We start from the raw sequence: 16,568 nt of genomic DNA, 5'->3' as shown, positions 1-16,568 counted from the left end.
AGGTGGCAAGTTGGGGTGATGTGGGACCCTGTGTAGCATCTCTCCTGAAATGGGAGCAACATGCTTGTGGAGATATAGCTAAGGGTTTAGGGAAGAGGTGCAGCATAGCACATTGTTTAAGAGTAATGACCCAGATCCAAGGTGCCTGGAGGTAAACCCATGCTCTGCCACTTATTAGCTGTGCAACACTGAACAAGTTACCTGTGCTTTCTGTGCCCTGTGCCCCACATCTGTAGAATAAGAGGTTGTGAGAATTAAATGAAATAGTAAATTTCAACTGATAGAATCATACCTAGTACATAGTAAACACTCCAAAATAAATTTAGCTCTTTTATGCAGAGTATATTGATACAGCAATACCTTATCATACACAGTTTACAAAGATTAACTATAGAGAACTGGATGTAATTTGGAGACTTAGTCATCTGATGATAATTTCATGACACTTGGCTCTCAAGTAGAATGACGGTTTGAAAGGAACCTGGCATAAAACCACTTTTTAAAAGTCCTTTGTAATTTTGTTTCTTAATTTCTGGTCACCAGTGTCATAGTATTGAGCTTGAGAGAATTAACAATTAGAAACCATCAACTAGGTATTCTTGAGACTCCTTATGTGACCCCTCTTGTCCTCTATGAGTCTCTTCCAAATTTGGTTCTGTTCTAAAATGTTTTCAAGTAGGCTACTGAGGATTCTGAATACAATGTGAGATGCACTTTTGAATGACCCAATCCGTATTTGCACAAGTCCATCTTCATATGTTTACTTGGGTACAAAGACACACATGCCCACATCCTCATAGATTCTTGGCTAAGCTTAGCCATATGGCTCTATCCTGAAGAATCTCAGGACAGTATTTGCTGTGTTAGGATTTCTTATCCTAAAGTACACTCTCTCTGCCGACTTTAGAGTTTGCTTATAAACATGCTATCGTGTCTTCTGTGAGTATTATGACTCAGCAAATCATTTCACACTTAAGATCAAGGCCAGGTTAACCCCCAGTTATCCTCAGTAATGGAGAAGATCAATGGCATTGATATTGCTAAGTAATATATTTGTTTTTGAACTGCACTATGTAAATTTGGGGACATAAAACGCTCCTTTTAAATTATAATTTACTTTAGCTAACATTATATTTAGTCATACTCTGGATGGTTTTTAAATTTCCACAAATAATTGGCAAGACTTAGAACTCCTGTGAAGATAACTCACTGATCATTTGAGGCACCTTGACAGAGGCAGGTGGCTCTGAAGAGGTCAAGAGTGAGGTTCTGGAGCCAAGTGTGATGGTGCACTCCTGTTATCACAGCCAACTGGAGGCTGAGGCAGGAGGGTCACAAGTTCAAAGCCAGACCCTGTCTCAAAATAAAAAGGGCTGGGGATGTAGCTCAGTGGTCCAGCACCCCTGAGTTCAATCCCTACTACCACAAAAAAGGAGGAGAAAAAAAGAGTGAGGTTCTGGAGCCTGATCCTGGCCCTGGCTGTTTTCTGATTGTGGGAAGATGCAGTTGATTCCTCTGGATAACAGAGATAACCCCCTGCTTCTGAGCACCAACAGGATTCAAGAAAATGGCATATTGCAGAAATGTTAGTCAAAGGATACAAAATTTCAGTTAGATAGGGAGAATAAAAAAAAGATTGGTTTTGCATCTATTTATAAATTCATTTCATCATTCTTTATTACCTAAATATGTTCTTCTGGGGCTGGGGTTGTGGCTCAGTGGTAGAGTGTTTGCCTTGCATGTGTGAGGCACTGGGTTCAATCCTTAGCACATTAAAAATAAATAAATAAACAAATAAAAATAAAGGCATGCTATCCATTTACAGCTTTTTTCTCCCTCTCCCTCTCCACCCCCTCCTCTCTCTCTATATATATATACTTTTGAATTTACCCTTGAACAATTTTCAAATAAAATCTTTGTGACATGCTTATCTTAGGAAAACCAAAACCAAAACAACAACAACAAAAAAACCCCAAAAAAACAGAGCCAGGCACACTGGCAGATACCTGTAATCCCAGCAGTTCAAGGTGATTGAGGAAGATTACAAGTTTAAGGCCAGCTTGGATAGTTTAGCAAAACTGTCTCAAAATGTGGGGAAAAAAAAAAAAGAACAAAGCATTCATCACATGGTAAGTGATCAATAATATATATTAATATATAGTTTATAGAATTCTAAACTACCCTAATAATAAATCATAACACACAGATAGTGCATTATTTAATCTATTAATGTAGCCACAGAAGAGCAATTTAGAATTAGCTCCCAAAATTTAAAAAACTGTATATTTTAGTTTCTTAAATTTGAGTATTCTCCACAAAACTTCTACATGGAAATACACACTTAAAATTTAAATTTTCCCATTCTACTTTTGTCACTATTTGGGAGGCCCCTGCCACTATTTTGTAAATCTTGTGGGATGCCTTAGGTAGGAAGTCCTATGACACCTGCCAGGGAGTGTGAGGAGAAGCTTAGCAGAGGAGAAGAGAGGTTGTGGTTTACACAGAGTCTGTCTTGGGCAACCTCAGAGAGACTCAGGATGGGCAAGTTCCAAACAGCCCTTTTCTAGAGGAACTCAGACTCCAAAAGATGTGGAGTATTTTGGGGAAATGTGTATTTGTGGACAATTACTAGAGAATTCTTATTTGTATAAAATCCATTCTTGCAGTTACATAGGCCATGGATTCTATAAGCCTCTGCACTGGAGGGGAAGTTTCCATCGGGCAGGGGTCTCTACAAGGCTGGCTTACCAATGGAGGTCAACGTCAAAATGTTTACACTGACACCTCATGAGTGTTCCTTCTAGATTTTAGACATTTATTTGTTCTCAGGTAACTAGAAATTTATTTTGGCTGTTACCACTCTTGATTAAAGTGAGGAGGAGGACAATGTGTTGGAAAAGGACCTGGCTCCTAGCTGTGTGTCCTTCATTAAAGTCACCATCACTTCTCTGGGGATCCTAAAAGGATGAGGCACTTTCACTTGGTACAACAGTTTTTGCTTTCATTTTGGAGGGTCTGCTCTGCCTTTTTTCAGCTCCAGCTGCCCTGATTTTAATTACTACCCTCACTTCTTTGTGCTGGGTGGAAAGACAACCTGAGGGCTTTCAGAAAAAATTCCACACCTTGAGCTCTGCAGCCAGTGAGAACTTAATGAGCCAGGGAGAGAGGAAACTCTCCCCACTCTAAAAGGAAAACTAAAAATAGCTTGCATTGATTTTTTTTTTAATTAATCAAATCTTTTACTTATCAAGGAAGTAAAGTAACTTAAAAGGAAGGTAGCAGCACTGAAGAGCGTGGGATTTGATATCACAAGCTAGAAGTTTAAATCCTGGTCCTACCATTCACTTGGCTGAAGTAATTTAACTTCCCTGAGCTTCAATTTCCACATTTGTAAAATGTGGGAAATAGAAACGCCTGTTTCTCAGGATTGTTATGAAAATTACATATTAAATATGAGAATATATTAAATATGGCAAATATATTACATACAACAAAAATATATTAAATATGGCAAAATGGTGATTAAATATGATAATATATGCAAAACAGCATACACACAAAAATCCCAGCACAGAGAGCTGATGATAATATAGATGTGGCTACCATGGATGTACTTACATGACATCTGTGCACATTTGGGAGAACCATGGTGATGATCTTTGCACAGCCATTTCTGTCCTACCATTCAGCTTATCACACTTTAATTATTTGCTTAATGTCTGTCTGGCCCACCAGATTGTGAGATTTGTAAGAACAAGGCTGTATCCCTTGTCCACCCTGAACACATGATTAGCACAGTACCTGGCCTGTCATTTCTGTGGGGCTGACTAGGGAAACCACACCAGCTCCCTGTGAATGGCAAATCCCTCAAAACAGGGGTTTGGGTGGAAGGAAGGCAAAAATAGGAGATGAAAATCAGAAGTGGTTATCAACTGATTTTGGTTCTTGCTCCCTTTCCTTAGGCGTGTTGGGAGGTTCACAAGGCTAGGCCATGAGCTGCAGGATGAAAGGTGTCAAATCTAGCCCACTGAGCATGCTCCAGCCCAAGCCTCTTAACAGGAGAGTCACAAGCAGCAACCCAGACTCTCACTCAGCGGGTGGAGGAGAGTGACATCAACCAATAGTAAAGAGCACATTTTAATGCCTTAGATCTTTGTGGTTTACTTTTTTGGGGGGAATTCTGAGCAGTTAATTTGAGTTTTAATTTCTGATAGTAAATTTGTTCCCCATTACTGGTTTACTAAAGACACATTCACTGGCACAAATATATTAAAGTCAAGTTCTATGGATTGAGAGGCTCCAGAATCAATGTTTTCATCTAAAAACGAAGTTTTCTCCTTACCCTGATGATCATGGTTCTGTCTAGTGTCTAGTAGATTTGTCACCTTGTGGAATAAGGTTTCTTCCTTATTATATAATATGGTGATTATAACAAAGAGGCCCCACTGGGACTGGGAAAGCTGGCCTGGGGCCAAGAGGAACTGTCAACCAAAGACTTGCAACAGATAATCCACAATTTGGATGATCTTCCCCAGGTGTTGAAATCAGCTTCTTACCCAAAGTGAAGAAAGACTTCCTGGCAGAGGCGGAGGAGGGGAAGGAGACGTGCCTTGGGAGCACAAGGGAGTGGATGTTCCATTGTTCTCTCCCCTAGTCCTGCCTTTCGGGAATGCAAGTCAGTATATGCCACATGACACACCTGAGAGGGGTGAATTGACCTGTTTTTGAACAGGATGAAAAAAGCATCCCTGAAAGAACCAGTCACAAAAGCTTTCACATCTGAATTGTTAAAAACCACAGGGACTCCAAAATCAGCTCTGAATAGATACTACTTAGTGTTTGACTGAAGAGGAAATCAAATGGAAATAATATTTTCCTTGAAACAGAGCCTGTATAAAAAACAAAATGTATAAAAAAGGAATAAGGAAGCAGTTATGCATCAAACTTGTGATTCCCAAATTCCTTCAGAAAGCTTCAAGATGGCTTGAATTAAAGAACACAGTCCTGTGATTCCTAACAACAGTGTTCACATCTGCAGTGCACCTTTCAATGAATTCATAGTGCTGAGCTGTGTGTGGCTTATGATTTCTGTCCCCTCAGTCCTCATCTGACCACCTTGAATAACTAGACTCATCCCTAGTCACCCTTGGTACCTGTTTTAATAAAGCTCAGTATTTTAGGAAAACTTCAAGACTTTTCTCAGGGTATATTACACTAACAGTGATGCTAAGGCATAGTTTGAGAAGATAGCCTAGGCTCCCTGGAGAAAAATAGACAGCAAGATAACACTGTGAAGTAGCCGCCCTACAGTGATGTCCACCATGTAGGACTTTTCTGCCATCCTTGTTCTTATAGCCGTGCAGTCAGATGACGAGGCTGGGCAGATCTGAAGTCGGCTCACTTAGGATCTTGTTGAATGCATCTCAGGTTGTGGCTTGGCTCTGCGTCTACATGGGTCATCTCATTAAAACAGCACAAAAGCAGGGCTGAGTGTGTAAACCAGGGCATCCTTTTTAAATGTATAACATGATAGTTAATGAGAGTGTTTTTTCTAAAACTCCCAATTTTACACTTCTGATCTGGCCTACTCTTTTCTTCTCTAGCTGCATATTCCAGTCCTCAGCCTTCTTTTGTGTGTGTGTGTGTGTGTATGTGTGTATGCCTGCTTGCACAGACCGTTCACTTACACTAATCTGCTATCTTTGCTGTTGCCACCGGTGGGGAATCCTTGAAGTTTCTGAGCTCCAAGGGAATAATCAGAGCTCCTGAGCCAGATGAGGCTCTAACCCCTAGATGTGCTGTCCCAGCTGTCACCTGGCTTCCCAAGAAAGGCAACGTAAGCATGACAAAGAAGGGACCACAGGACCACATTTGTGGTGCATATACCCCTTCCTGAGTGAAAACCCACACGTGCACCACAAAGCCCTGACCCTTTCCTGTTCTCCTGGCCAGTGGTCAGGTATACACCAACTCTGCTGTCCCCAGACCACACCAAAAACCCTGCCCATATTGGACAGGAGATGGGTGACATACAAGTAGGAAGGGGCTGCAGGCTCAGGACAGCCACAGGTAGCACAGTGTGGCCTCAATTCTGAAGCCCTGCCCTGGCCTGCATCTGACCCGGGAGGGGCTGACCTTGGGCCCCACGTAACCCTCACCTTATCTCCACTGAGGATTCTGTGTGATCAAAACAGATTCCCACTCCTGCTTTCTTTTATACTGAAAAGCCTGATAAGGTTTGGTTTGGTTTTGCCTTGCAGTGGAGGTCTGTGGCCCCAAAATAAGAGATGCTCTTAGTAAGAAAACAAACAAACCAAAACCAAACAACACAAAAAGATCAGAGACCTATTCTATAGGAAAAGGACAGGCGAACAGAAGAAAACACTCAGCCCCCAAGGCTTTGGTGTGCTCTTCTGTCTTTCTTTGTTTCTTTGGGTGACTGTTCCTTCCCTGAAAGCATTTCCTCTAGCCCTCTAGCCCACTCTACAAGCGGCTTTTAAATTTTGTTTTCAGTAAGCATTATTTGCACCTTTGCACAGTGATTTCCTCAAGGGAAGGTCTCTCAAGCTATCTTAGCATCCTGTTCAGGTCATTTGCAGAGTACTGTGACTCACCATCTAGGAGATGCTTGGTTGTACCTTATCACTCACAGCTGTTGGGTGCCAGTGTCCTTATCAGACTCCGGTGATAACTAAGACCATGCCATTTTTATCCTGACCCTTTATGGACACCTTGCCCCATGATTTTTTTTGTAAATAGCAAACGCTTGATAAAAATTTACTAAATTGACCTGAAATGACAGCAAACATGGCCTTCCCTTTTCTAACCACAATATGCCTACATAATTTGCCCTGTGGAGCAGAATAAACGGATGGAGAGTTTGGTGAGGTGAAGAGAAGAACTCAGAAGAAAGGTGTTGGATGAGTCAGGAGACCCAGGCTTTGACCTCCCCACCCTGGACACCCTCACTTCCTTTCAGGATGTTGGGGAGATACAAAAAAGTCATTACTATAAAAACATTTGAGTTTAAAGCATTCTACAGACACAAAAGTGTTACTGTTTCCTCTACAGGTTCCAACGGCAGGAAAGTACAAGGAACATTTAGTGAATGTTGGCTAGCAGTGTTAAATACTGTTTACCCCCAAATAAGTATGCTGTAATCCTTGTGTAATGCTTTCTCACAGGTATGAATTAGGAGCTGCTCTATTTATTGGATGGGCAGGAGCCTCACTCTGCATAATTGGTGGTATCATATTTTGCTTTTCAATATCTGACAACAGCAAAACACCCAGGTATGAAAAAGAGACAACCTGTTAAAAAATACTATACTATTTTAACTCATTACATGTGAGACAAATTGCATATAGTTCATGTGATTCTCAGAAACTTCGAAGACCCAGATTTAGAAAAGGTAAAAATATAGTTAGTTTCTGTTTTAAAAAAGAGCTCATCAGGGGCTGGGGTTGTGGCTCAGCGGTAGAGCTCTCGCCTAGCACGTGCAAGGCCCTGGATTCGATCCTCAGCACCACTTAAAAATAAATCAAAAAGATATTGAGTCCAACTACAACTAAAAAATTAAAAAAAAAAAAAAAACAAACTCATCAGGGCTGGGGTTGTGGCTTAGTGACAGAGCGCTTGCCTCACACATGTGAGGCACTAGGTTCAATTCTCGGCACTACATAAATATAAATAAAATATAAAGATATTGTGTCCATATATAACTAAAAATAAAATTAAAACAAAGAGTTCATCATTGTTATATTCCAATGCTATATCGGGAATAAGATCCTAAATACAAGGGCATGATCTTCATATCAGCCTCCTCAAAAGTTTTTATATAGGCAGGAATTGTTGAAGAAGGTCACTATGAAGTCTCCCAGGTTCCAGACAAGTTTTTTTTAAAAAAATAACCGGTATTTATCCTGAAGAATTAAAGTGCTCATATTACAATGATACATGCATAACCCTGTGTACAGCAGTACAATTCATAATAGCCAAACTATGACACCAGCCTACGTGTCCATCAGTGAGTGAATGAATAAATAAAATATGGCATATATACACAATGGAGTTTTATTCAGCCATAAAGAAAAATGAAATTATATCATTTGCAGGAAAATGGATGAAACTTGAGACCATCATGTTAAGTGAAATAAGTCAAACTCAGAAGGTCAAGAGTGATGTTTTCTCTCATATGCAGAAACTAGAGAGGAAAAAGGAAAAGAAAGATGGTCGTATAATCTCATGAAAATCAAAAGGGATCAGGGAGTGGGAGTGGGGGGGTGGGGAGTGCTGTGGAGAGATATTGACCAAATTATATTCTTACACCGTGTACATGTACAAATATGTAACAACAGAGCTCATGATTATGTACAACTATAGTGCACCAATAAAAATTACGGGAAAAATTAAACTACTAAGATGGATTTAAAATATATAAATAAAATAACTGTAAATAAAATATATAAATAAAATAAAAACGTGATTTTCCTAAAAATATTTAATCTAATAGGGAATGGGAACTAGACTTAAAAACTAATTAAAAAAAAAAACAATATCCAAACAGATGAATAAGTCATGAGCTTCTTTTGCAGAGATTCTTTGTCCTGCACGCCACTTAGAAACCACAGTGAACTAAAAAAAAAAGTAACTACAGTGAACTATTCCAAGGCCAGAGGAGGGAAGAAGGCTAACAAGAAAGAGGAAGCCTTAAACTTACTGAAAACAGTTTCATCCGATTTTTGTTTGCCCTACGTGTAAGAACTCACTCTACCGACCTGTGTTTTGCCTTTCAGAATGGTATATACATACAACGGGGCCACATCTGTCATGTCTTCTCGGACAAAGTATCACGGAGGAGAAGGAGATTTTAAAACCACAAACCCTTCAAAACAGTTTGATAAAAATGCTTACGTCTGAAAGAGCCCTGCTGGCAAGCTGTACCTTGAGTTTGTTATAAAGTGGACTGTTCACAAAATGATCCTGAATTTGAAGAACTTGTTGATTGTGTGGATGTAAATGTTCTTGCATAGTTATATACTAATCATTTCTGTTGTGGCTTTCTAAAAAAATAAAAAGGTTATTTACAGGATTTGTACATTTTATACCTTTAGAGAACATGAAAAGCATTTAATACCAAAGATGCAAGTAGTATTTGTCATATAGCTTTTTCAGGCATTCAATAAGGTCTGACCCCATTCCTTATTTCATTCATATAACTAAACAGAAGGCATTCAAGAAATGGTTTCTTGTAAACAGTATGGGGACAATCTGAGGCAGCTCCTTAAAAGGAATCCAAGTTATATAGGTATGTTATGGGTTGCTGCACAGAGTCAACTTCTACTTTCTGACACCCATCTGTCACTACTGTCATTCATTATGATGGCTTAAGGAAGGGTTAATGAGGCCAGGGTGCCACTGCCCTTTATGTGGCACATCCATAATAAGCAACTACTTAGGCTTCTCTGACCCAGAAAGCAGGGCATCAGCATGAGCTGAGCTAGTGAGACTGTTTGTGGTTGACTCTGGAGCCAGTAAGGAAGTCCCAGGTCCCCAGTGGTACCTGTCTCACTTAGAACTGGTGGGCTGAGCTTCCCTGTGTCTCCAGGTGCTGTTTATGGTACAAGCAGGGTAATTGAGAGACTCACCATTTTTTGTGACATGTAAGGTGCTCCAGTGATTTCTGAACAGACTTATTCCTAGGTCCAGCCCTATCCAGAACATGCCCATGATGCCCTGGTTATCAGAATCAACTCACAACTCACACATCCTAAATCAGTCACCCTTACAGCCACCCCTGAGACATGTATTTCCATTATCCTGCATTTACAGGAAAGAGAATTAAAGCAGAGTTTAACTTGCCATGATGACGGAACCAGGGCTCTGAACTAGGACATTCTAGGGTAAAATATACACTTTCAAGCTGTGGATAAGAACTGATAACTTATTATATTTCTGAGAAACTGTACATATAATATGAATCCTAACAGTAGTTGAATGAACATATTTTCCTGACATATGAAAGTCTTGAAAATCAAGTGTTTGGAAGTGCTCAATGGAAAGAAAAGCAAGTGACAGTTTGTTAATAAAAATAAAAAATTCCATACCATGTGAGTACTTAATTATTTTTTTCCAGAGATACTAATTAACTGAAAGACATAAAGGCAATAAATTAGATGTTTCAGGCCAGTGTGCGGACAGGGCTGTGTGGGTGTGCACTTAAAACACATGTTTTTTAATGGAAATTTGAGCTGGTAAAGATAATGTTTAGATAGTACTGAAGAATTTAGGGAGGGCAGGGGACAGAGAAGTCCTCCTAGTAACCAGAAGTGCGTTAGCTGGGCACCAGCGAATGACACTACAAGGTAACAGGTTCAAGGAAAAAGGAACAGGCCAAATTTGGTAAAAGAAAATGATACAACTAAACAGATGAGTTAAAGGATTGGCTTTTATGACACAAACACATGGTAAATGTTGGGTTTACTTGGGAAAAGTCTGTTTTGCTGCTCTGGCAGACAATTTGGAGCAGAGGATTGGTTTAAAGGGGCTCTTGTCATATGGTCTTTGGCAGGTACCTGCTTCTCACATCTTTAGGATGAGGATGATGACAATGGTCTCATCTCTAGAGTTCTTCTAAAGAACATTCTGATGCATGTTAAAACCAAAACCCAGTATCTCAATAAATACCTGCTGAAGCAATGACTGGGTGACCAGGGGACCCAGGGACTAGCTCAGGCACAATATTTTTGCAAGCTGCTTATTTCTGTTCTACCGCACGTAAATATGATTCCTATTTCATGACAGCTTTTAGAAACATCCATGAAAAGTGAGTATATTTGCATAAAATGCTCCCTATAGGAAGTTGCAGGAATTTGTTACAGGTTTGAAATGGGTACAAGTTTTTTACTTTCCCTGGGGAAGGAAGAAACGTTTTTCAAAGGTTAGGATGTTATGTGGCATAGCTATCAGGGCAAGCTTCTCCCTTAGTAAGTCCCTCTCAAAAGATAAATTTAAGTCTGGAATCGTTTTTAAGAATCAGTCGCAGTCACCACAGTCACAATGGTGTGCAAAGGGCTTTACTGGAAAGATAGACAAAAAGATCCAAAACCCAACAAATGATTCAGTTAAAATGTTACTTTTGGGGGTAAACAAAGTACAGACAGTACCATGAGCATAAAAAAATGCAAAAGAGTCTGAACTTTGACAATGTCATTGTTCAAGAATATAACAATCAGTTTTGAGGTATTTTATAATATGGGTTGGCTATTAAAAAAAAACTAAAAAGGCAAACAAAAAAACTACATACAACTATGATTCAGCTATGACAAAATCTTTCCATATTCTGATAAATTAACTGGTGTTTAAAATAGCTACATTTCATTTGTAAAATATCCAAGATAAAGATTATCTGCAGAAAATAACTGGTAGCAACATGCTTACAGTGGCTCAAGGCAGAATATGATCCAAGTAATTTAGGAAAATGTATTTAACATGGGCCTGGCTATATTTTTCTAAACTTCTATATGAAAAATAACCCATCTAACTCAATATTTTGTAGATTCTACTAATTCAATTTTAAAGATACTAAGAGAAGTTTATAATATAAATACTTTCAATGTGACAATAAACCTAAAATATATTAAAACGCGGTAATAATTCAAACCAAAACCCGTGAGAAGCTGAAAAATTTTCTCTTAAAAATTAGTTGAAAAAAATACACTTAACACTAGAGTACCATTCTAAAGAAAACACTTTATGACTTCAGTGACATATTATTCTTAAGAAGTCAAACACCTTTATATGCTTCCAAATACTGTGGACAATTTGTTTCTCAATACTGTACCAAGTGCCATTAAAGAGAACCTCATCCTCTGAACTCGCTTCCTAGTTATCGTGGGAAACGCTGTAAGGCAAGAGCTTGAGAATCACGTAGCCATTGCTGAACTGTTGGCTTCTGTAGTTAATTATCTGCAGGGTCACTCCAGTCAGTCACAGTTACTCAGCTGCTTTTTAATGTGCTCCATTCGTGAAGGGTCACCCCAGTCAGCCATAGTTATGAAGCTGCTTTTCAGTGTGCTCAATTCGTTTTCCTGACGAACTGTGGGAAGAGAAAAGGAGGTGCCCGTGGTTAAACAGGCACACTGGTAAGCCTGAGAAAGTCCGTAATTTCACACTGTCATTTATCACCCAGTGTCTGAATCTGATCAGGAACCCCTGCTCCTGGCTTCCATGAGCTATGCAGAGGCTCCTACAAAATCCAGCCACACAAAGGAACTGAACAGACACTTTACAGAAAAAGAAATATGACTGGTCAACAAATACAGGAAAAAATGTTCCAACATCTATAGCAATTAAAGAAATGCAAACTAAAACTACACTGAGATTTTTATCTCACTCCAGTCAGATGGCAATTATCAATAATAAAAATAATGGTAAATGTTGGTGAAATGTGGGGGAAAAGGTACACTCGTGCATTGCTGGTGGGACTGCAAAACAGTGCGACCAATCTGGAAAGCAGTATGGAGATTCCTCAGAAAACCTGGAATGGAATCACCATTTCACCCAGTTTTCCCAAAGGATTTAAAATCAGCATATTGTAGTGATTTGTCCCATCAATACTTTAAGCAGTTAAATCTACAATAGCTAAGCTTTAAGTACAAAAGTGGAATCTACAGTACCAATTAAAAATTATATGCCAGGGTACAAAAATAGTGAGGGGGACATGAGAGGTATAATGGACGGCAAAAATGAGCCAGATCCTCTACTGTCTAAAAAAATATAAATCACCATTTTCTAATTAAAAAAACTTAATCTACTGAGAGTTAAGTTACTGAACTTATCCAGGCTCTAGCCCAGGTGGCCAGGAAGCATTTCTAACTATTTCATTTGTAATTCATCCCACTGACTATAACACTAAAGGAAAAACCTTCTTGAAAGAAAATTTAAAAAATATTTAATAGGAAGCAGGAGTATAGGAAGACTGACAGAAAAATGGTCTCATTCAAGAGTATGATCAGAAAATTTAATTCTATCTTCATGAAGAGAATATTTGTATAGACATTTACAATCTAAAAATTTTTTAAAGTAAAATATGAAATAAAAATGATTACTAAGTATATACAAATCAATAAGTTATACACAGTCCTTATTCAAATGACATAAAGCATCAAGGTCTTGGTTATGTTAACAGTGTTTTTGTCTGATGACATATCAGCATAACTGAAATAGATACTTATAAAGATGAAGCTGTCAGAAAAAGGACTGAGGAAGAAAGCAGCAAACCTTCTGTTTTGGATCCCCTAGGTTTAGAAGCAACCCAGGCACTTGGCACTTGAGTAGAACTCGATTCATTCTTCAATGGTGGAGGTTCCTTCCATTCTTTCACAGTTTTCTTCCCCAAGGAATTTTCTTCTTCTAAGGATGATATGTCCCAGTCATCGTCGTCCACATCTGCGCACTAAAATATGTGGAGACAATTCATGTTTCTTCAAGAAACAGCTGGTGCCCCTCAATCATTTAGCAACTTAGACTGAGCAGCTGACACTGAATAAGAGAGGTCGGGAATGACAGGTTCCAAATCCGGGATTTCTGCAGGGCAGTGAACTGAATTTGGAAGTGTGCGTTTTGAAAGCTAAGGGAATCATCTTTCTTGTTTCATGCCACGGAAATATATTTTTCTTCTCTACAAATCAAGAATTTGGAAAATTCCAGAAACTACAGTGGGGGCAAGAAATTCTAAAGGCCAGGGTGGCACATATCACACAGAGCCTGCAGAGACGGCTACTCCCTGAAAGGAGCATGTTTGCAGTTTGCCCTTTCCAAAAGAGGGCAGGCACATTAGCTCTCTTGATGACATATGGCTTTTTGTCACTTTCAGCTTGTGAAACACAAACTAATAAAGTAGTCTGACAGAATGCTCTGGATTCCATGGAAGAACAAGAAGAAGGAATTAAATCTAATTTTAGTGAAAAATTTAAAAAAGAATGACTACTATTGGAAGACCCAGGCAACACAGACAGGCTTTCCAGAAATATAATAGGAGAGCTGCAGTCAGACTCTCTGGCATCCAGGCTGTTAGAACTGGAAACATTCTTCTCTGATGCAGCAGAGGAGCTTGGGCCTACCCTTGACTCAAGATTCACATACATCTTTGAAGCATCTCTCTACTGACTCCAGCTCCACAAAGGACTAATCCCTGAAAAGTCCCTATTTTATGTCCTCCCTATTTTATCCCTATCACACAAAGGTATGAGAAAAGTCCCTAGACTTGGATATGGAGGCCCCAAAGTCTAGCCATTCACATTTCTTTGTCCAAGTCATGTAATATCTGCAAGCATCAAACATGACAGAATTTTGATATTTTGATGAACATATGATGCATTATTACAGGTTGGATATACCCTAGCCAAACTGCTTACACCAGAGTGTTTCAGATTCTATAGGTTTTCAGATTTTGAAATATTTGCATAGACTTTACCAGGTGTAAACATCCCTAACAATCTAAATCCAAAACAGAAACCCAAAACAATCTAAAATCTGAAACTTTTCTGGCGGGGGATACTGGAGATTGAACATTGAGCATGCTAAGCACAGGCTTCACTGCTGAGCTACATCCCCAGCCCAAGTCGGAAACTTTTTGAGTGTCAAGTTCAAAAAGTTTAATACTTTGAGCCAGATGTGGTGGCTCCCTATAATCCCAGCAATTTGGGATACTAAAGCAAGAAGATCTCAAGTTTGAGGCCACCCTCAGCAACTTCGCAAGACCCTGTCTCCAAAGAAATAAAAAGGATTGGGGATGTGGCTCAGTGGTAAAGGGCCCCTGGGTTCAATCCCTAGAATAATAATAAAATAATAATAATAATAATTCAAAACATTTCAGATTTTGGATTTTAGATTATCACTCTAATATCTTTGATTCTTTTTTTTTTTTTTTTTTAAAGAGAATTTTTTAAGGGGCTGGGGTTGTGGCCCAGTGTTAGAGTGCTCGCCTAGCATGCATGAGGCACTGGGTTCGATTCTCAGCACCACATAAATGTAAAAATAAAAATACTGTGTCCACCTAAAACTAAAAAAGAAATATTTAAAAAAATAAAAAATAAAAAAAAATAAAGAGAATTTTTTAATATTTATTTTTTAGTTTTCGGCAGACACATCTTTCTTTGTATGTGGTGCTGAGGATCAAACTCGGGCCGCATGCATGCCAGGCGAGCGCGCTACCGCTTGAGCCACATCCCCAGCCCCAATATCTTTGATTCTTAAATGCAAAACTGAGGTGAAAAATCTTAATCTCTACTATATTAATAATTATATTTTATCGAGATAAATTAATGTATGTTTAGTAAGTAAAAGTGACTTTACCTTTAGTTCTTCTTGTAATCCTTCTTTTGCAATAAATGCCTCAGCCACATTAATCCCACCAACTGGCTTATTCACATTTTTTTGCTGTGAAACCATCTTTTCAACTTTTTCAGTCAGTGTTTTAATGGCGGTTACTATGGGAACAACAGAAATTAGTCAGACAGGTCGTTAAAAATTGTATCTATCTCCAGTTCCAAAATAACCTTACAAGCACCTTAGAAAGAGTCTAAGTTCTGTACATAATTACATATTATTAAAATAAAATTAGCTGATCTATTTTGGGATTAAAAAGTAAAGAAAAATACTTTAAAAAAGTCATGATCCTCCAGGCAAGAAGCTACAAAAGTTTTTATTTTAATCAAGGACCAACTCATGTAATAATTATATGGTCAGAAACATTAATTCAGTGAGGTAATCTGTGTGAATGGAGTATTTAAATGGTACCTTCCAAAACAATATGAGTTACTTTCAAATGCACTGGTTATAGTTTACATAACTATAAGGACATACAAATAATAATAGCAATATATTTAAAATATATAGTTCCTAAGTTACATTAAACAGAATTATTTCTCTTTAGCATGTTATCAGCAGACACAGACTGGGACCTTGTCTTTCTTTAAAATCATCCCATCTCCAAAAGGCAGTGCAGTGTATTAGAACAGTATTAACAGGTTGAATTCTGTCCCCTCAAACTCATATGTTGAAGTCCTCACCCCTAGTACCTTAGAATGTGTGACTTTATTTAGAGGCAAGGTAATTAAATGATGGAGGTTGCTAAGAGTAGGCCCTAGTCTTTGTGACCACTGTCCTTATAAAAGTGGGAAATTGGGACAGAGAGGCATGCATGAGGGACGATATGAGGACACAGAGAGAAAGTGGTCTTCTACAAGCCAAGGACAGAGGCCTAGAGCATATCCTTACCTCATAAGGAGCTGAACTTGCCAATACCATGATTATGGTTTGCAGCCTGCAGAATTGGTGACACAGGACATTTCTGTAGTCTAAGTTGCCTAGTTGTGGTACTTTGTTATAGGAGCACTGGGAAACCAATATAGCCAGGTACCCCCAATTCCTGCCTCTCTTTCAACTAGAAGATAGCTTGGCCAATAAGTGCGTCCACCTTCCTTAGGCAGCACCTCTAGACAAGACCCAGCCTTGCCTGGTGAACTTTCCCAGTTCATACTCCCTGCATTCGGTGCCCCCAGCTG

At 39.0% G+C, this 16,568-nt stretch overlaps 2 protein-coding genes across 5 annotated transcripts in view; one reads left to right on the top strand and one right to left on the bottom strand.

The window, feature by feature from the left end:
- Cldn10 (claudin 10) overlaps positions 1–9,053 on the top strand; it is a 101,641-nt gene extending 92,588 nt beyond the window's left edge. For 2 of the 4 annotated variants that reach the window (XM_026400007.2, XM_026399999.2), the window contains exons 4-5: positions 7,185–7,292; positions 8,796–9,053. In XM_026400007.2, coding sequence (XP_026255792.2) covers positions 7,185–7,292; positions 8,796–8,919 — 232 coding nt within the window. In that variant the 3' untranslated portion in view covers positions 8,920–9,053. The remainder of the gene's footprint in view (positions 1–7,184; positions 7,293–8,795) is intronic. The other 2 variants (XM_026400027.2, XM_026400018.2) reach the window with 1 other exon arrangement.
- A 2,690-nt stretch (positions 9,054–11,743) lies between these two features.
- Dzip1 (DAZ interacting zinc finger protein 1) overlaps positions 11,744–16,568 on the bottom strand; it is a 54,756-nt gene continuing 49,931 nt past the window's right edge. Inside the window, exons 17-19 of the mRNA XM_077792157.1 lie at positions 15,358–15,491; positions 13,282–13,456; positions 11,744–12,097 (exon numbers count right to left, since the gene is read on the bottom strand). Of these exons, the coding sequence (XP_077648283.1) occupies positions 11,985–12,097; positions 13,282–13,456; positions 15,358–15,491 (422 nt within the window). The 3' untranslated portion in view covers positions 11,744–11,984. The remainder of the gene's footprint in view (positions 12,098–13,281; positions 13,457–15,357; positions 15,492–16,568) is intronic.

The sequence above is a fragment of the Urocitellus parryii genome, chromosome 2 (assembly GCF_045843805.1).
Source record: "Urocitellus parryii isolate mUroPar1 chromosome 2, mUroPar1.hap1, whole genome shotgun sequence".
Classification (NCBI taxonomy): Eukaryota; Metazoa; Chordata; class Mammalia; order Rodentia; family Sciuridae; genus Urocitellus; species Urocitellus parryii.
Note: the sequence above shows the minus strand (reverse complement) of the source record. Positions and strands in the feature narration are given on the sequence as shown.